At 41.3% G+C, this 21,591-nt stretch overlaps 1 protein-coding gene across 2 annotated transcripts in view; it reads right to left on the bottom strand.

The window, feature by feature from the left end:
• The window catches only part of atp2a2a (ATPase sarcoplasmic/endoplasmic reticulum Ca2+ transporting 2a), a 30,463-nt gene extending 9,956 nt beyond the window's left edge, over nt 1–20,507 (bottom strand). Inside the window, exons 1-10 of one of the 2 annotated variants that reach the window (XM_008284153.1) lie at nt 20,014–20,507; nt 17,570–17,587; nt 17,396–17,478; nt 14,623–14,727; nt 13,348–13,486; nt 6,011–6,091; nt 4,320–4,405; nt 3,681–4,145; nt 1,987–2,075; nt 1,775–1,877 (exon numbers count right to left, since the gene is read on the bottom strand). In XM_008284153.1, coding sequence (XP_008282375.1) covers nt 1,775–1,877; nt 1,987–2,075; nt 3,681–4,145; nt 4,320–4,405; nt 6,011–6,091; nt 13,348–13,486; nt 14,623–14,727; nt 17,396–17,478; nt 17,570–17,587; nt 20,014–20,131 — 1,287 coding nt within the window. In that variant the 5' untranslated portion in view covers nt 20,132–20,507. The remainder of the gene's footprint in view (nt 1–1,774; nt 1,878–1,986; nt 2,076–3,680; nt 4,146–4,319; nt 4,406–6,010; nt 6,092–13,347; nt 13,487–14,622; nt 14,728–17,395; nt 17,479–17,569; nt 17,588–20,013) is intronic. The other variant, XM_008284154.1, reaches the window with a different exon arrangement.
• Nucleotides 20,508–21,591: the final 1,084 nt, after the last annotated feature.

Raw genomic sequence — 21,591 nt, 5'->3', positions numbered from 1 at the left:
AGCAGAATAAAACGAATATCATAGTCTAACTACACGAGTCCAAAAACATGGCACTTTAAAAAAACAAAAACTAACCAGAGCTATTTTACTTTGCATACATGCAGTATTTGTCATTTATGAAAAACTAGACAGCACAGCAACTGACGTATAATACACAACAATACAAACTTGTCAAACTGTGCAAGTAATAGTTTATTTCTGATATTCGAAAAACACTGGAAATTCTGTCCATGTGCGATGACAATCTAACTACTACTTTACCAACAGTAAAAAAAATAAAAATCCTCTCTGTTGCGATGGAGCTCAGGACTCAACCTGAGGATGGCCAGTGGGTAACAAAGGATTTAACTGCAGGTGATAAACTGTAACTGTATGTGACAGCTCACCTGTCTGAGGTAAATGAAAGTACATAGTGTTGACCTGCTGTTAGATCCTCACTGATTCTGTCTCTGTGTTGAAAATGATTTAGAATGATAAGTAACAAAAGTTATTGCTGTTGTCGTAAATGTGTGCAGCTCTCCCTCTTTGGAGGCGTTCATATGGATCCTGCTGCTGTTTGATACTGCAGGTATTTAATAAAGTCCGTTCAATTCGAGTCACTCAGGGACAAGACTCCTATAAACAGCTTGAAGCAGCAAAATAAACTTAAGCCCCTGTTAGCGTTTTGTCAGAACCTGAAGCACCCTCATTACTGGTGAGTCTCATTAATCTGTGCTGCTCTGTCTTCATTGCAGTTATGTTTTATTTTAATGGAAATTTAAGTTTATAACAGACGCAAAATTGGAAAGCGAAGTGAGTATCTTTTTTTTTTTTTATTTTGACTGCGTCTGCTGCTTGCTGTGTTTCTGAACGAATACTGGTGCTGAAATTAGTAAAAATCCTTACTTAAATTACTTAACACAACTCATAGCACGTCTGTTAATGTGACGGCATCCAGTTTAGACTTGTGCCATGTTGAAAGTGACACAGAAATGTTACTAGTTCTGAGACAGTGAGATTGCAATTGTGATTTTTACAGAAAAGTTCCCAGGGTGCTCATTCAGCCAACACATTAAGATGCTAGCAGAGTTATGGAAAGAAGTGTATGTGCATTACAGTTTCGTTGTGATAAAGTGTATTTTTAAGTAGTCTAATTTATCTTTGAAAGGGATGTTTTGTAGATGTGATAATGTAGGATATTTGTGTGTTTTCCGACATGAGGTAGTTTTATTGAACTGTGCTCCTCTCCCTACCAACGCTTCCGCTTGTGGATGAGTCCTCAGCAGCACTTAGGCAGTATCCCTTCATGTGTATTGAAGGGGTGGTTTTGGACTCCCTGAAGGGAGGGGGTGGGAGTTTTTTTGGTTGCATGCTCTCAAAATCTAACACTGTTGCTGTTTCTATGATTCCACATAGCTTTAACTGTGGGGCAAACTGTCACATCTATCAAAAGGTTTTTGCCCCAGAGTGAACAACAGTGGTGTATTTGGCATAGTTTTCAATATAGAAAGGAGTTTATTTGTTTGGTATTAGGGGTCAGCTCTACACTTAAATTTTAGTATTAAATCCTATTTAGAATGTTCTGGAGCACAAACTAGTTTGCCCCTCCGCTGAAACCTCCATGCACATGATGTACGTGCATTTAAATACATCCTGTTGATTGTATACACGCATATATGGCTTTTTTTGTATGCAGATTAGTGACAAAATTTAAGGAATGTTACTCATCTATGTTAATGTATGCGAGTTGACACTTTGCCAAGTGAACAGAATAAGAAGAAGGCACGATGCAAACCTCGTTGAAGTCCAGAGAGGAGTCGTTACACAGGGCACAGATAGTGGCCAGTTCAACCAATGCATCATACTGGGAGGTTTTCACTTGTTTCCCATCATGGTACCTAAGGATGAATATAGAGTATCAACCTGTGAGTGTGTCATCATAACAAAACAACAGGGTCATTCTACATCTGGATTTGCTTGTCAGGGAGAAGCTGTACGAGTACTTACACTTCTCCCTCAGGTGCGTAGGTAGAACCTGTGATGGTGAACTCTGACAGAGAGCAGCTGTCACCTTCAGCTTTGTTGATAACGAACATCTGGAAATCAAAACACCAGGTGGGACAAAAGAAAAGAATGATTTTTCATCCCAAAGCAGACATCATTTGATCATGTCACTGTTTGAGTCGGCTGCCAGTTTCTGTACTGACACAGCAGGTGGCAGCACAAACCACAGAAATCCCAAGTGCATCTGAGGAGTGAAAGCTTTTTGAAGACAGTACATCAGCCTGCAGTGTTACAGAGTGCGTTTCTTTGAGGACCAGACTGGGTGGCCTGCTGCCTAATGTGAGAAAAGGGTGTTTAGTTTCTCTCCATAAGTAAACAGATGAGGCTGCCAGGGAGGCTGAGTAAAGAGGGAAGCTGTGCCCAAAAGAAGAAGCTGCAGTGCCAGGCCTGCTCCCACAGGAAGCTTTGATTGTGTCTCACAAACACACACTCACACAGACACACACAGTCTATATTCACAAAAGGCTAGTCAGGGGTTGGTCATATCAGAAAACGGATGATGACAATCAGTCAAGCCTCCAATCCTGGAGCTGCCTCTCCCTGATAGGTCTAGAGCAAATGAATGTTCCATTACTTATTTTAGTAGCAATAGTTGCATAAAAATAACTTTCAAGATTGATCATGGCCAGAAAATATCAAAAGAGGGATTAGGTTATGTGAGGACAACATGCAGCCATAAAACAAATTGCTGTATAAAACTAGAAGACAAGTAGTCTAATTGTGATATAACAGCACAGATTTTTCCTTTTTTAGCAATTTGCTGATGTTATAATCATTATTATACACTACCGGATCAAAATGTACATCTTAAATAACTGAATGTATTTGCTTCATAATAATATACAAATAACTCTGTATTACAAGCCAGGGGTGTAATTTCAACTAAAGCACCTTTTTAAAGATTTCTGTTTGCATGTCCTGAGTTTTACAAATGTTTTCTCTTTTCAGTGGTTTAATATATGGCTGTCTGTGAATCCCTATAAATCAATTATAATAACTGCAGAATCACAAGGCTGTTTAATTAAGACCAGCTCAACATGCAGCCACAACAACAGAAAGGTAAACAACTGTTTGATAAAAACTGTACATTAATGCCACTGGTCTAATTCAGACTGTGCCAAAGTTCTGAGAAAGCACTGAACCTGCAACTAAAGGGGATTAAACTTTAATAAATGCTGAAATGTTCTCTTTATGTGGGGCCAAGCAGCACTGGGGTGCCACTCACAGATACAGAGAGAAAGAAAGAGAGAGAGAGAGAAAAGGAACTACAGGCTGCCTGCTTTGCAGCTTGGTGACGCAAGGTCAGTTATGCAACAGCAGCACTGCAAGTCATCCAACAGCTCAATGTAGATTAGAGGAACGGCAGCAGGCTGCCTTCTCGTCAAATAACCTGAATACCTGATCACAAAGAAAACTCCACTCTCTCTGTTTGCACAGAGCATTAGCATTTTTGCTGACAACTGTGCTGAAAGTGACTTGCGCAGTTATAGTCTCTCCAAGTGCTGTCACCTTATCCAAACATTGGGCAGGGACAACAAACATGACAAAGCACTGACAACTAAACTGCTCAGCAATGCACCAACATTGTGTGTGTGTGTGTGTGTGTGTGTGTGTGTGTGTGTGTGTGTGAGACTCACTCTGCAGACAGACATCTGGTTGGTCGTCAGGGTTCCAGTTTTGTCAGAACAGATGACGGAGGTGCAGCCCAGGGTCTCCACGGAGGGCAGGCTGCGGACGATGGCATTCTTTTTGGCCATGCGGCGAGTGCCCAGGGCCAGACAGGTGGTGATGACGGCAGGAAGACCCTCAGGGATGGCAGCCACGGCCAATGCCACGGCAATCTTGAAGTAGTACACAGCCCCACGGATCCAGGAGCCTCCATGGACGGGGTCGTTGAAGTGTCCAATGTTGATGATCCATACGGCGATGCAGATAATGGAAATGACCTTAGACAGCTGCTGGCCAAATTCGTCCAACTTCTGCTGCAGGGGCGTCTTCTCCTGCTCAGTGGCCGCCATCTCGTCACGGATCTTACCGATTTCTGTGTTCACCCCAGTGGCAACAACCACACCCACGGCCTTCCCAGCAGCAATGTTGGTACCCTGAAATAATAAGTCAAGTACATGTTTGCACAAGTGCACCTGATAACATCTCACACATATTTAAATAATGACAGGAGCAAGTTTTTTTTTCCAGGAACTACACAGAAACTAAACAAACAAGAAGCTGCATGACATCAACAGGATGTGTGATAAGTTGTGCAGATTTTCACTTACAGAGAAGAGCATGTTCTTTTTGTCTTGATTGACAGCCCGAGGGTCAGGCACAGGGTCGGTGTGTTTAATGACAGAGACAGATTCGCCTACAAAGACAGCACAGAGAGGGGGATCAGGTAAAATCAGTTTGCATTTGTCTACAGATGATTTTAGGAACAAAGCACAGACAGTTATCTCTACTGATAAGTCTGCAGCGCCGATCATTCATGCTGTCTCACTGATCTTTCACAGCGGATTCAGTTCAAAAGCAAATGTGCTTCAATATGCTGGGAACAGTGTCATGATAGACCTCTGAGCTTGTTCTGCAGTCAGCTCAAACAAGAGATCAGTCAACCAGCTGTTTAGGTTCATCAAACACGTGGGGAGGACTGGTCCATTATTATTAAATGACGTTATCTTACACTAAAATTATTTTCCGATTTTGAAATGAAGGAAGCAGTGACTCTTTGTTCAACTGTAGCTGGGGAACACATTTAATTAACGACATCTTGGCTATAAAATGACATTCTACTGGAGTCCTAAATAAAACAACAGACTGAACTCTATGTGCCAGTTGCTCTCAGCAGCGACAACTAAAATTTTAATTTAAACAAATTCACTAAACTTTATGGACTTAGGTGATATTTAAGCCTTAGAGTGAGAACAATAAGCAACAAGGCTGCAATTCTTTTCACTGTTGATTAATCTGTTGATTATTTTTGTTGATTAATCAATTAGTTGTTTGGTCTACAAAATGTCAGATAACGGAAAAATGTAAAATATCTGTGTTTTCCAAAGACCAAGTTGACCTCCTTTAAAAGACTTGTTTTGTCCACAACCCAAAAGCATTTAGTTTACGGTCACAGAGGTGCTAAGAAACCGGACAGCATTCAAATTTAACAAGGTAAAATGTGAGAATTTTGACTTTTTTTTTCTTACAAATTTGCTCAAAACCATTAATCAATTTTCCAGTCAGTGATCAGAGCCTCTATTTGTCCAGATATAATTGACATCTATGTCTTTAGTAGGGGTCAACTGATACATTGTTTTCTACCCAGGGTCAATGTCAGTGTGACCTGAAGCACAATTCGTAACAAATATACATCTGCAGTAATTCTTGGTGTTAAAATTTTATAATAACAGAAACTCCAACATAAAACTGTATTGAAATGCCATTTTGTGGTTTCTTTAAAAAATAACTTTTCAAAATGAATCCTTCAGTATTCTGTTACATGGTGGCATAGGCACTGTTCAAGATCACAGAGTGGTCATTAAGGTTGAGAGAGGCAACTCCTGTAGAGCCAAAGTAGCACATTTTAAAATAATTTAGAGATAAAATTGAGAAATAATAATTTATCAGATCTGATGACTGCCAGGCAGATAATCATACAATCCTTTAGTTTTTAGCTTAATTTTAAACCTCTGTGGCTTATTATTAATTAATGAATAATGAGTATACGTTTAATTACTTAAATTTTAGGGCTGTGCTAAAAAGGCTAGTATATAGCTGACAAGGTGTAGGAGAAACTGTGCCAGTTGTCACAGTATGTCACAAACCTAAAATGTACAGATGTCAAAGTAGAACATCAAATTTTGAACGTTAATCCATTTAAAAATAACCATGTTTTAAGGAGAAACCCAGAATCCAATTGATAAAAATAGCTCAAGAAAGCAATGTGAAGACAGTGATACCATCAGCAAATATGTCTTACCGGTCAGAATGGACTGGTCTACTCGCAGAGTTGTTGATTTGATTGAACAGATACGGATGTCAGCAGGCACCTTGTCTCCAACTACAACCAAACAGACACGTAATTTGAGAAAGCACACAAAAAATAAAGAGCATGAACACAGACAAATCTTCAGGAAATTGATTTTAAATTAAGTCTGTGACCAAAGCTCATGTTAGACCACATCTTATATAAAGTAGAAATAGTCTTTAACACCACATGAATTGCACTCCACTGAAGCTTTGATTGCCACAGAGTCCACCCATGCATTCCTCGTACTGTTGAGTGCTGTCTGTGTGTGTTCAAGCCAAATGAAGATTTAACAGATGAGATGTTGTCTATTTTCTGCAGGCAGTAGCTCAGCAGTAGAGTAAACTGAACTGATGAAGCACAGCTCATTACAGGGTGGTTGCTGTGCCACGCAGCAGCAAAGCAGCACTGCCATCACTGTAGGGAAAGCAAAGGAGAACCAAAGAAAGAGGAGGAAATGAAGGACTTGTGAGCCATAAAAGGCCCGTCTCAAAGGAAAAGGCCAATTTGGGTACATCGGAATTGCAGTGACCCAATTCAGCTTCCTAATGGTACATAAAGGCGATGGAAACTGGGGAAATGGCTCAGGGTATGGCACAGTTCCGTGGGCGTAGTCTACATATAGGCCTACTTAGTTAAAAATGTAAATTGTGTCACATTGTTACAGAAGACTCCAAGAATACGGAGTAGCTAGAATCCAAGAAACCATGCAAGTCTGCCAAACATCTAGGAATCTAACAAAAAACAAAAACAAAGCTGAAGTGAAAACTTTTACTCAGAGAAAACCTGAAAACAAACATTTGATTAAATGTACCAGAGTCCAGATCCCATTTGAGGGAGACATGTACCGTAATCCAAAACCAGCCATGCCCTTGAGGGAAGGGAGGGGAAAATAGCACTGTGACCAACAACGCATGCCGCCAAAAATGGTAAAAGCATTTCAATATGTTTCCCAATCTGCTGATCAGGTTTAGATGTGGCCTTATGATTGCAGCTGCTTCATCATCACTGCCACAATAAGAGAGCACCAGCTCCTCTACATCGCCTCACAACTCTAGATACATCACACACAAGCTATCCTCGCACTGTTCTACTATGCTACTCCATTAAACAGTGGATGTCTGCAGATTCACACATCCCAGCTTAATGAGAGTCTTGGTATAGTGACGTACATTATAGCGCTGCTGCGCTCTGAGTGCTGACTTCTCATTATGAGACATGACCCTGTGTAAAGTTGGATGATCATCAACTCATTAGATGTCCTGACAGCGGTGCCAGAAGCTCTTATCTGCCAACAGGCCCCGGCCAATCGAGGCAGACAGTGGCAGCTTTTCTTAGAAGGACAAATGTCGTGCTCAGCTTCATTTTTAAACCACCTGAATCTGGAAACACTGCCACAATGGAAGCTTTACTTCCGAGAAGGTGACACAACCCAACCAGCAAATGGACTGATGCCAGCTTGGGGCCATTTTTAAAATACAAACTAGCAAACTAGGGCTGTAGTTCAAATTCTGATGATCTGAATCACTAATTGCTGCACATACAATCCAGGATATCCCTATTTCAAAGCTACAAATCTTAATTTTCTTAAGAGAAATAAACGGAAGAAATGGAAGAGATTAAAAGGATTATCTTTAGCTGCACCTCAGGAACAAAGCACCAAATGTTTCCCTTAGAAGCTAAAAAGCTTACAATTACATCCTACATGGCTGTGTAACACTTCCTGTACTAAGTCATTGCTTTTGAAGAAATACGACCTCGAGAACAGTGCTGAGCCAAGAAACTGAGCTAGAGGAATGGACTTCTAACAATGCTGCCTGCTGATGTTCACATACACAAAAACCAGTGTTGGGACACTGTGACACTGTTAAACACTGGACTTGTCTCGAGGTAGTGTTACTCTGCAGGCCTGCTCTGATGAAGGGTGTGTGTATATCATCTGTCCCTTTGTGTCAACATCCTACTTGGTAGTCGTCCAAGCATCTCCTCAGGCATGAACACTTTTTCACCTCCGTGCCTGCCAATGCTCACACAGTCCACAAATTTTACAGAGACAAAAGCTGGGACCTGGTGATACATTGCTCCCACTATGACCCCTGGAGGTGCCTTTTAGGCAGACCTTTAAACAGCAGGAGAGGCGTTGACTGAACTCAAAGTGCCAGCTTTGACTGGCACCTGGACCTGCTGTGTGTTAGGGGATAGTGTGTGGTTCAGCAGGCCGGGCTTCCTTAGGGCTGGCCGGGAGGCTACATGTGCTGATGGCAGCTGAACAAAGGACTGACCTCCTGTCATGTTGAGTGGGCAGCTTCACAACGGTCCACAGGCAAAGCAACTTGCAGCTTTCCAACACATCTCCTACTGACTGACTCACCAGCTGCATTTACATGTGGACAATTATGGAAATACTTTGACTGACATGATATTAAAAACCATCTATAAAAGATAAAAAACTAACCTCTCACTGCCTCCTATTCTATGTAATGTAGCTTTCACCTCTAGTCAAATCAATGAAATAAAATGGACAACCTTGGGTCTGCAAACATGCTGTTTATTTATATTTTAGTTGTATAAGAAAGAAAAAAGCTAATATAATCTGGACAATTAACATATAAAGTAAAATATTTAAAGCCTTTTCTGTTTTATTTTGATTATGACCTATAGTTCATTAAAATCCAGTATCTCAGATTATTTGTCACGGCCTACAGCATCAATGCAGCATGGCATAGAGGTGATCAACCTGTGGCACTGCTGAGGTTGGGTTGATAGCAGCCTTCAGCTGGTCTGTATTTAAAGGTCTGGTGCCCTACTGGAAAGAAAATCGACATCTCCATAAAGCTTGTGAGCAGATGGAAGCATGAAGGGTTATAAAATCTCCTGGAAGACGCTGTGTTGACTTTGGACTTGAGAAAACACAGTGGACCAACACCAGCAAAAGACATGACACTCATAATAATTACAGACTGCATAAACTTCACACTGGACTTCAAACACTTTGGATTCTGTAACTCTCCACTCTTCATCTAGACTCTAGGGCCTTGATTTCTAAATAAAATGCAAAATTTACTTTCATCTAAAAATAGGACTTAGGACCACTGAGCAACAGTCCACTTCTTTTTCTTCTCAGCACAGGTAAGATCTTCTGATGTTGTCTCTGGTTCAGGATTGTCTTGATAGAGGAATATGACAATTGTAGCTCGTTTCCTCAAGACGTCTGTCTTTAGTGGCTCTTGATGCACTGACACCAGCCTCAGTTCTTTGTGAAGTTCATGAATTAACTTTTCTTGACAAACCTCTCTCAAAGCTACAGTCATCCCTGTTGCTTATATTTATACTATTTAAATAAGAAATTACAAAAACTTGATATTAAAAATATTCAAACATTTTAAGATCTTGGATTTCTTATTTAATGATTAATAAGCCATAATCATCAAAATTCAAACAAAAAAAGGCTTGAAATATTTTACGTTGCATATAATGACTCTTGAATATATAGAGCCTTCAGTTTCTTATATAACTGATGGAAACTATTTAACTTTTTTACAATGCTCTAATGTGTTTTTAGATGTGCCAGTAAAGTCAGGAGTGTGTTACAGTGTTTTAGTCAGCAAACAGAGGCAGAGTACGTAATGTTTAGTTAGCGGTCAGTTGGTAGGAGAGATAAATCAATATTTACCATGAGCTAACTAGCTTCTTGACTTCCTGCTGTTGTGTTTTCACAGATGCAAACACGTGTCGACTGATTTAGAGTTGATGCTAAACTGTAACCTCAAGTTATGTAAGCAGCATCTCTTCACTGTCCCCCTGAGATCTCTGCTTTTGTCTTTGTCTGTTATGAATCTTAACCAGCAGCAGCATATTATTTAGAGCCTCAGCCTGCTGCAACTGTTCTGTTGCCACAGTAACAAAACTTGTCCCAGGACTGGGAGCACTAAAAATCTTGCCAATATTAACTGGGGGTTCAGTAGAGCATGCTGGAAATTACATGTGTGTTTGGCATGAAAAATTTCATTCTGAAGTGAAAAGAATTTCTTATCTGGCTTTGATCGTACGGATCCAACCACTACACTAACCTTTTATGCTGAGAACAAATCCAGGATCTGGACCTTGGACTTTTGACTTTCTGATGTTGTTACAGAGAAAACATCTTGTGAAAGCTGCCAAGCATCACGGAAAATAGTTATTTAAATAACAAGCAAAGCAGACCATCTAACTTGTAGCCATGTTTGTGCAAACACTACTGAACACTTTAAGTACAGATTTTGTAGCTTGGATAAATAAAAAAGGGACGTGTGCAAGCAACAGGGCAGAAGTTCACATTCTCCACATGTCTCCAGGTCAACACTTTCAGTAGAGGCTCTGCTTTAAAGCCTTCCCCGGGTTAAAGTCTGACATCTCACCATCCCATCTGTAACCAGGCAGCATAGCAGGGATTCCCAGCAGTCATTGCAGTATGACTTAGGGTTAACATGGCTGTTGCAGTGGGCTGAAGAGTTCAGAATCTGTATAAAGCTAGAATTCAACTGTAATAATGAAGAATTACTGCTGCAATAGGCACTACTTGAGATTTATATAACACCATACATTTAGGTCGATGTGTTACGCATATTATTTATTCAGAACCCTACATGCATACTCATGCACACCAAGCTCTGTACATTCAGCCTGCACTGTTTGCTTTAAATGAAAACCTTCCTGCCCCTGTGCCTGGACCTCACTACATGTGAGGTTTTTGTGTTTCTCAAGCTTGCTCCCCCACACCGCAAGATGAGACCATTTCTCTCAGTCTTCAGTCAAGTCATGAACCTTTGCCAAAAGACAGTCCCCCAGTGACAACGGACGCTTGCCAGACCACATTAAATGCCACATACTATCCATGGTGTCTGGAATCTCAGTGGAGGGTGCGGGTGCTGATGGGTAGGGTCGCTGTGCGTTGAGCATGCTGGGGTGGCACGGTTATCCACAAAGCACTTCCCTATAAGGTCATCTCGCTCTAGCACAATAGCGGCAGATGAGAGATCCACCCCCTATACTGCCCCCCACATGAGCCCCATCACTGCCAGACTCCACAACTTCACAGGCCATAGAGAACAAACCCACTGAGCTCTGCTGCTCTGAGAAAAGGCCAACATCCAAATCTGCAAGCCCTTAACACCAAACTGTAAACTGGCAGCATACAGTGAGCGCTTTGTTATGACAAGGATATAAATCCAGTTGAAGAAGCCTCACGTGTTACCAGCCAAAGTCTTTTCTTTGTATTTAGGTTACTTATGTGATGTAGATTTTGGCTGCTGCTGTTTGTCCATCCTAAAAATAGTGCTTATCTGGATTTATAGTAAATCCCTGATTCATCATTACTAACCATATTCATTAAATGAGCTCCTAATCTAAACAATTCAGGCAAAATACCTGATCTGCGCATTAGTGAGATCATTTCTGGAGCAAGTAAAGGTTTAGTTTTGATGTACCACAGCATGATTTGGCTCAGACTGTCCAGTCAGACTTGAAAGGAAAGACCAGCCCAGACGTGGACATCAGCAACTGCTTCGAGATGAAAACACTTAACTACAAAGCACAAAAACCTAATTTAGATTAAAGTCCAAGAACTGCATCACATAGAATGTTATTTCCATGGCATTAAACAAATTTCAGTAAGCATGCAACTGAGGTTGATGAGCGATCGGGCATGAGTAGGAGGCAGCGCTCAAACCCACAGCAGCATCCTGACTGAGCTGCACAGATTGGCTGCGGGCTATTCTTCTCACGACTGAGGCAGCCACAGAGGGCTCATCTCTGTGTCCTCTACCTCAGCTCAGCAGCCACCCAGCCAGCATCTGCGTCATCACACTCCTCCTCTGCGTGGCAAAGGGTCACTTTGGAGCTGCAGGAAAATATTATTCATAAAAAGGGAGCCTGACAGGACCCATTGTAGAAGATATTTGGAGGATTTGTGAAATAAGTAGAGCCGATGAGCTTCTCCCGACTGCAGGATAAAACCGTCCCATTCGCTGCCTGCTGGGCTGCCGTTTTCAGTAAGCTTCAAGATGCTGACAGCAAAGCTTCGGGCTGCCTTTATCAAGCATTTTTTAAATAACTACCTTTCTAATATGCTCTGACTCACAAGCTTCTCTTTAAACATGAGCAAAATATTTAAGCTGTTCATGCTCAGCTTCTTTTGCAACACATAATTAACATGTCATGATAAGCACTGTCAAGGAAAATGAGGAAAACTAGAAAAACAGTGGAATCACATGAAGCACACTGCTGCTTCATTTGTCCTTGTCAAGGTTAGTCAGGAGTCCTGCTGAACGCTGTCCCACGTCATCCACTGTAGCAATGTTCCCCAGAGCAGGATGGGAGGGGCAAGCATGGGGTGGGACCAGACACCTGTCATCTTCATGACTGTCACTGCCGCTATAAATACAGCATTCCATAATCTAAAAGGCCTATGAGAGCTAAAAATAAAACATACCACTATGCACAGAAAAACTATGCATCACTCAAGTGGCTTGGGGTCAAAGAGAATCCGGATAACGGCAGCGTTTTAAGGACTCCAGCATTCCTCAACACAACCGCTGCAGAATTCTATATGTGCGTTTACCGTAGCGGAAAAAACGACATCAAAGCTTCATATCCTGACAATTCCAGCCGCTATAATATGCTGACTAGACCTCACCGGCATGAATCACTGGAAGAGAAACTGTGGATGAAGTCTAAGCATGTTACTCGAGTGATGTCAAACTCAGTGTGTGTGTGTGTGTGTGTGTGTGTGTGGACAAACACACACCCAGTTAAGTGGGCCTTAGTAGCAGCCCTTAGAGACAATGGGTTAATAGGAACATCTCAAAATACATCACTCTTCGTGGGTGAGTCACCTCTGCAGTGGCACTTGGGGATGGGGGGAGCTTGTGCTTGTGCTAAATGCGATTCATGACCATACCTGGACTCATACGATCTGTCCGGAGTTGGCTTTCCCTTAAGCAGGGCCAAATACAGGTAAGGAATTGTCAGATAAAAACAAAAAAAGCTGCATGTAGAAAATATGTTCTTTGATAGAGGCTGCAGAGGCTTTTAATTCCCAGTGTTATGTGAATTTCAAGCTTCATTCCAGTCGTGTTGATGTGATGTTCACACATTTCGTTGGGCTATGACAAGTCTGGAAATTAAACCAATGTCTAAATTTATCCAAGTAAACATAACAACAGTATCACAGCAAAATAAAATACCTGTAATGCAAACAATGAAGTCATGTCTGTGTAAACATGCACAAGGTCAGAAGCAGGTAAACCTACCAGCAACCTCCACGATGTCACCAGGAACAATGTCTCTGGCTTTGATCCTCTGCACAGTTTTCCTGTCCTGCCGGTACACTTTGCCCATCTCAGGCTCATACTCCTTAAGTGCCTCAATGGCATCCTCAGCATTGCGTTCCTGGTGAGGAGAACACGAGTTTCACTGCCAACATTTCTGAGCAGCTCTGAAGCGAACTGATAAAAATCACATAAACTGAGCTGGATGTTCTCCCATGAGGAGGCACCCACTCTTCCAGCTGGATGTTTGTTTCATCAGGTTTTTTTTTTTGTTGTTGGAGATATCTGGGGTTTTATAAAAAAAATATAAATCACATTATTTTCTGTCTTTTCCAGTTTTATCCTTCACCAGCATCTTCATCAGAAAGAAAAACATCAGTCAGATCGGTCTGCCCACACACTTTTAAAATAAATAAATAAGCCAGCCTCATATGTGAGCAACATAAAGACAGACTGCTGATGAAAACTGACAGGCTGCTCCTTTCAATAGGAAGCCTTCCTTGAGACAAACTTGAGACTAAAATAACTTTCAGTACACAGCGATTATCTAAGGCTACAGTTCCAGTGAAGTCTAACAAACGTTAAAACTCCCAGCAGGCTGCCACATGGATACATTCGTCTAATTAAACATGTAGAACTATTAAGTACTTCTTCAGAAGTCTTGTCATTGAATTACATTCTGCACCCATATTTAGCTTTAACATTTACACTGCAGTACATCTGGCACAATTTCTAGATCATTCACATCTGCTCTCACTGGTGACTGTATTTCAGATGGAAATATACACCTCTGAGCTTCACCTTGGAAGTGATCCTGTTGAATTCATGTCTACATTTTGGATGTGCTCAACAACACTGCACTGGGTTAGACTGCAAATGATCCATGATCTAACTGATAAGGTAGGATGTTTATCAGAAGTCTGTTGTGCTGGATGGTATTTTCAACAATGCATTATGGAGTTCACACTGACAAGTGAGAGAATTCAATACCATTGTAAGTTTCTCTTGATGTATTGATTTTTTAAATCATTTCACACATGTAAATGCCAGTTTAATGCCAGTCTTAATATTTTAAGTTCCTATTTGTACTGGTTAAGTCACCAAAGCAAGAAAATACTATTTTTTTCTGAATGAAATGTGATTCACTTTAACAAAACTGCGTTACATCCTGATGAATTACAGACATACTGTACAGATACATGAGAGCCACAGTGGGAGTTAAGTACAGTGACTTCTAAAGATGTTCCGTTCGCTCACCTGCCACACACCGACGATAGCGTTCGCTATAAGAATCAGTAAAATTACAAAAGGCTCCACAAACGCTGTGATAGTTTCTTCTCCCTCCTCAAACCAGGCCAGGACCTAAAAACAATGGTGGGGGGGATATGTAATTATTACATTTCACAGAACATGTATCAGCAAACTGCAATGACAAAAAGGAACAGAAATCAGAGAGAAGGTTTCATTTTATTTTAACTGGTCAGGTTGTTATCATTTAAAGAGATCTTGACTGCAGCATTTCAGAGCATTAATATTAGGTGTGTTATGGGCTGTTTGTCAGATTTTTAGATTAAATTTGAGAATATTAGTAACTAAAGATCATCCTGTACATTTCTTACATAAACCTTAATGTAGCGGGAAAGAAGAAAAATGAAACTGAGAAAGTGTACATAAACACCTCATTTCATCCTTTAACGCAACACAATCTTGTTGCCAAATTACATTTTGGAAACATAAAGAGTATCGGTTTTCTTTACTCTGGTTGTTAACTGAATTCCAGGAGTACTAGCAATGCATTTATTCTACTCACTGTGGGAAACTGTTGATATTCTCCTGTGGATATTTGTAATTATTGATTTTTTTTTAACTGCCAGAACTGCACAGTGCAGCTGAAGTGTGTAGGGATGGAAGCTTCTTTATAAGCATTTAATTCAATGATGTAAACATGTCCCTATTAAGAATACTGAAGGGACTTTAAATAGTTTAAGTTAACTCCATTAACTTAAACTATTTAAACCGTTCCACGTCAGCCGATACACTGATCCCATCACCAACACTGGGACTGGTCTCTGCATTGTTGCACATACACTGGAAACTCTGACAGTTAAAATAAAAGACAGTATCTTGACCTGGAGTCTCATTTGGCTTGCTGTTCCTGAGAAAATTGTCCTAAAATTACCCGGTGTGTCACAAGTAATTAGTTAATCTCCTATAATGTAATAAAGCAATCAACCTCAGCGAGACCTAAGAGTCAGACTGTGGTGGATGCCAAAGACATTTTGAATGGCATAACTCAAATGACAGGCATAACTCCTAATAGCTGTGTCAATAGAGAAGCACTGCGCTTAATAGTGTCCTACTGTATGTCCTGACACAACCAAGAGATTTACAGTTTCCCCTAAAGCAAAAATATGAGAGCTGCAACTAACAACCTCCTCTGTACTGACTTATTGTAGTAACATTACATAATCAATTGGCTGCAGATAATATAAAATGTCAGAAAATTGCAAAAAAAAAAAAAAAAGTCTGTCAAAGTTTTCCAGAGCCTGCGATTAACTCAGCTGACAGTTCAAACATATTTTGTTTAAAATTAAAACAGAGGAAAGAAGAAAATCCTGATTGAAACAATCGGAAATAACTTCTCTCTTGATGAATTAATCAATTAAGGACCAGTAAGGTTACAAACATTTAAAGCACTTAATCTCATAAAATACTGCATGTTAAAGACAGGAGCAGGTCCTTAAAGCCTATTTCTGTCTTCTGACACTAAATGGTTTGTTTCTAAACTGGGTATATATTCAATATGGGAGTGATTAAATGTACATTGAGGTGGCTGTCCGACAGAGAGGCCTCCCACTGAGGGGTGAGGGCCCAAATTTGGTCCTGAGTGGTGCTCTGTTCCCGTCAGACAGCAGCCACTGACACCTCTGTATCACCTGACCGGGCACGGCACACCACATACCAGCTCACACACAAACACAGCGGGAGCCTCACTTATCAAAATGTTCTTCTTCAACCATCTGTTAATGCGCAGTTGTTCCTAACAATGTGAAACAGCAAAACTGCAAAAGTGACTCATGCAGTGCCAAAAATTAATTCCAGTTTTGTATCCATCACTGAAAAATTTTCCAACCATGCCTTTATAACAGTCACATTTCCACAAAAACATGTTTTTTTTTCTTTGCTTAAATTTGGTGAAGCAAATATTGCAAATTAAAAAACTGTACATGAAGTCATGTATTACATAACATTTTACCATTAACTAGTGCTATACTATGAGGAGATGTTCATTTAAAGCAGGCTCGGACACACGCTGATGAAGCCATTACATAATAGCAGACCACTATCAAACATTTATCAGTGTAGCACTAAAAGTCGGCGGGCCGGGCAAGACCACGGTAAGTCATTACACAGCAGTCGAGCTTGACAACTCAAATGTCTTACTTGGCACTGGGTGACAGCAACTCAATGCTGCTACTGCTGTTGTCACCATTCCTCAGATGGGTCGCTAGCCTTCTCAGCTGTTTAGCTCCCTGCTATGTGAGTGTAACCACAGCCGAGTTATACAAACTGAAGTCTTTCACACTTCAGCACTATGCACTGCATAAACTGTCCCCTGCCGTTCACCACACTGGGCTTAATAATAATCCCATCTGCAGTTTTGACTTCATGTAAACAATCTTTTAGTCAGAGGTGGGAATAGAAAGCTATTTGAAGGATGGGGGTGAGAGTTCCTTAAGTTTTTGGGCTTAGTTTACGGATTAGCGCATCATCTCTTCCGAATTATAGACACAGCATGCAAGAGGGGTGTAACAGTGCGAAGGAGATTCAACTGCAGGTCAGGAGCTGACTTGAATTTAGAACAGACCCCTGAATTTTAATGCAGTTCCATTCAGAGAGTTGAAGACGAGATGACACAACACGAGCCTGCGCAGTAGAAAATCCCTCCATGGATGCAGCAACCCCCAACAAGATGAGCGTCATGTCAAACAGTACCAGCAAACCAAAATTAAAACGTTGATTTACTTACAAATGATATACATGCAGCCAGCAGAAGAATGCGAACGAGTAAATCTTCAAACTGCTCAAGCACGAGCTCCCATAAAGATTTCCCTGCAGACAGAGGAGTTGGTGAAAAACAATCCATCACAGGAACTTGTTATAATAAAATCACAGTAAGAGCGTCAGTGACAGTAGTGATTACCTTCCTCTGCTGGTAGCTCTGTGTGTGCACAGATGTGGGAGTCGATCCGGGGACCACACAGGAAAAAGGCAGAGAGGAAAAAGAAGATAAGTGACGGATAAATACTTGGTTAGATAGTGATATGTCTGTCAGTTCGTGGTTCTTCATAAGGAAGATTTTGTAAGTCTAAGGTGGCACTAAATCTCTGGAAAATGTCAGAACCAGCAGCACATTCTCAGTTTCACTTCAAATGTTGCTCAGTGACAATCCAGTCATACATACTATGTAAATGGGGAGATTCTGTCTCATTATAGCGATGTAGCGGCCATATCATTCTCATTAAACCAATCATTTAACACTTTTTCTTAAGTCAAATGTTCACATTTACACCACTAACAGGTGCATATAGATTAAATCCTTGAATCTTGGTTTCGTATTGGAAAAAACACAACATTTCCAATCAGCGGAAAGGTCAAAGTGACTTCAGGGAAATCACCCTCCATGACCTCCCAGGTGATATTAATATAAAACAGCTGTTTAAACCCGGGACAACAGAGATTATCTTTGACAGCTAATGTTACTCTGGTGATCCTGTGGCCTCTGTTCAGGATCAGATGCCTCCCAGAGCCCCAGGCACATGGGCCGATGTGCTGCACTTCTCAACAAGGTTACTGTTACTCCAACAATGACACAATGTTCAACAACATCTCCATATTTTACAGCTACTGTCAACAGTGTCACACCGAGGTTTGTTTAACACCACTGAACCATGACTACACACTGACACAATGTTCAGCAGCACATATGAAAGTTGTATTATATAATATCGTTTGGTAATTAAATGACTCGGGCAAAGCTACATTTTAATAAACAGTGTAAGGTCTTTACCTTTATATTTAACCCTATTCAGGACTTTCATGTTGCCATACTTAGAAGGTCTTTCAGGGTCCAATGTCCCGAGAAAGAATAGGTGCAAAATAGTTGTTGGTATTCATTATAGACTTTTATACTATGTAAAATAATTTTTTTTTTACAAGTTGACATATTTTTGGTTCCAAATGCATGACAAATATCCCTGTTTTTATCTTTTAAAAAAATCTTTAAAAATAAAAAAAACAATACCTGTTACCTAAACCTAATGGTCTGGGGTCTAAAAGACCCCAAAAGTCCTGAATAGGGCTAAACTTGTTAGTTCAATTTGCAATGCCAATCAGATTTTTCTTCTAGACAGCACTTTGGCTTTATAACTGTTGTTTTAAATGAGCCATATAAAAAAACAGTGACCTGACTTGGCTTGATTTGACACAAATCTCGGTAAATTAAATCTGCACTACTTGATGAAATTAAAGCTGTACTAATGAACATTTCTATGTGACCTATGCTCTGAATGACTGCCAGACTCTGCAGTTGTTCACAGCTCTTTGGGGCGTTTTAGTCTTGTTTAACCACATTGTTTTGGTTTCACATCCTGCAACTTCACGATTTAGCCGTAAAAACATCCAACAATGATGCAATGATCTAAAACGTCTCCACAATTTACAGCTTCTGTCAACAGTGTCACCATGAGGTTTGTTTGACTCCGTTTTACCATGACAACCCTGACACAATGTTCAGCAACGTTACCACACATACCAAGGGCCTAAGTAATGATTAATGAGTTCGTGTGGAAGAGATGGGAAACCCTGGAGGTCACCGGGATGACGTCAGTCTAATCCCTTTATGAAGCCAGAGTTGTCCCTAAAAGTGATTATCTGCCAAAATGTGATTGACGTCTGTGTGAGCAATCATCCTCCTGTTGCTGCATCACACATTTAAACCAACACAGCTGCTTTAACCAGTTACAATAGCTTTAAAGAACCAGTTTAACTCATATAATGCAGTTTTCCACCTGCCAAAAAGTGATTGCAGCCACTACATTGTGACAAAAATGCAATCAAAATGACTTTATTTTATCCTAGAGGGTTATATATTATTTAGAGGGTTATATATCATATATTATATTGTAATAATAGCCCATGAGATAATTGCAGAAGACAATTTCTATATTTTAAATATCTGTGAATGGTATTAATTACAGTCCAGTTTCCACATATAATCAAAGGACATTAGACACAGAGCCTAAACATCAGAAACACTTCTGTAATTATAAATGCCATCATAAATGACTACACTGTATTATGTCTTTGCTCATAATTAACATATTAGTAGAAACATGACATTTCCTCAGACCAACAGCTGCTATCAACGCGGATATAAAGTTGGGTGTATTTGCATGTTATGACTGTTTGACCAAGAAATAAGCAGCTGTATAAACCGGACCACTTTGAGGCACAGCACCGGTACCACCGGCCGACCGGTGCTGACCTCCAGCCCCTACAGCCGCCCCGAGCTACCCGGTGACGCGCCGCGCTAGCCGGTGTGTGTCAGCAGGTGTTTGTGGGTGTCTGTGGTCTAAAGAGTCGTACCGTTTAGGCCCCATTTCTCCCGCTGTCGCTTCACCTCGTCCAGAGAAAGTCCTGTGCTCTCATTGACGCAGAAATAACTGTAAACTTCTTCCACACTCTTGGTGTGAGCGTTCTCCATGGCGGACACACGGCTGCTTCCCGCTCAGCTTCTCCGAAACACTGCTGCACCGGCCGGCAGGCTCTCTGGGGCTGTCGGGACTTCGGACGGAGCGAGGAGTTTGATAACTGACAGCGGTGGATTCACACCCGGACGGCTACCGACAGCTACCGGCCGCCGAGTCCCCCTCAAGGCTTTTTCTTCACGGGAATGACGGGAAATGTGCTGCGGCGAGCCTGAGTCCTCTTCTCCCAGGGATGGAGCTCAGTCTGAGGGTCCGGTTACCTCCGAAAATGGTGTCTGCGACAGTGTCCCGTGTTGAGGACCGCATTCACCGGTCCGCTGCTCCCGTGTGCTACCGTACCGTACCGTGCCGTGCCTTACCGTGTCTTGCCGTGGTGCAGCTCCGAGTGGCGGTGCTCGCTGCTGACAGTCTGGTTTATCAGCGCCTCTCTGCTGCCCCTCTTCCTGCGCTGCATGTGGACTCACATCATTGGACGAACGCTGTCAGCTGCGTTCAGACCAGAGAGCCGTGAAAAACACAGGAAGCCGGAAATGAGAGGGGTAGCTCAGAGGCAGACCCCAGGCAGACCCCCAGACCCCTGCATGAGAGACAGGAGCACTTTGCATTAATGTTGGGGGGGGGCAATGGGTATGATAGTATGTTTTATAAGTCACATTTTAACTGTGTGCTCTCCAATGTGAAGGTTTGTCGCTCATCCACCTGGTATCAGCTTTACTGTGATGCTTTGGAGGCCTCATCTTGCCTCCTGCAAGGGCCACAGACCTGTTCCTAGGGAGGCCTTGGAGTGCCCTGTTAGTGTGCCATCTAGAGACACTGACCTCCACCGCCTTCCCTCTGCTAGGAGACAAACTCACCTATCAAGCTGTAAACCTTTGGTTCTTGTCTTTGGCAGGCACCAGTCCTGTATGCACATGTTGTTTATTGTAATAAATAACTCTTGATGGATTCTTGCTCTTTGTGGATTTACTTTCTGCAAAATTTCCACATTAATGTCCTCTTGAGCACAACTGGCTTTATGTGACTATTTGTGTTGGGAAATAGTGAGTGTGGTGTTACTATTATTTTTGCTCCCATCCATGAGAGTAGATTTAGTTTAAACATTGGGGTGGGGGGTGGGGGTACACTAGTGGTTTGTATGTCCTCCTCCAGTGAGTTCTGAGTGTCAAACACATCATCTCTTGCATTCTGGTGAATTCTCATGCACCAATATGTGCCTTTTCTGCCCAGAGTGGAGCCACAAGATGGCCTGGTGAAGCCATGGCCAAAACACACAACCAACAGTGATGTCCACCAAAGGGCTACACACATCCTCATAGAACTAAAATTATGTCCTAACCGTAGTGTAACTTCAACTGTAAAATATACAGCTATCAATGCATAATTTGGAACATTGCATTTTTAAAAAATTTAGTTGAGAGTTACATAAAAGAATTTATTCTATATATGAGGCCTTTTT

The sequence above is a fragment of the Stegastes partitus genome, unplaced genomic scaffold (assembly GCF_000690725.1).
Source record: "Stegastes partitus isolate 25-593 unplaced genomic scaffold, Stegastes_partitus-1.0.2 Scaffold349, whole genome shotgun sequence".
Classification (NCBI taxonomy): domain Eukaryota; kingdom Metazoa; phylum Chordata; class Actinopteri; family Pomacentridae; genus Stegastes; species Stegastes partitus.
This window is presented reverse-complemented; position numbering and strand designations above follow the sequence as displayed.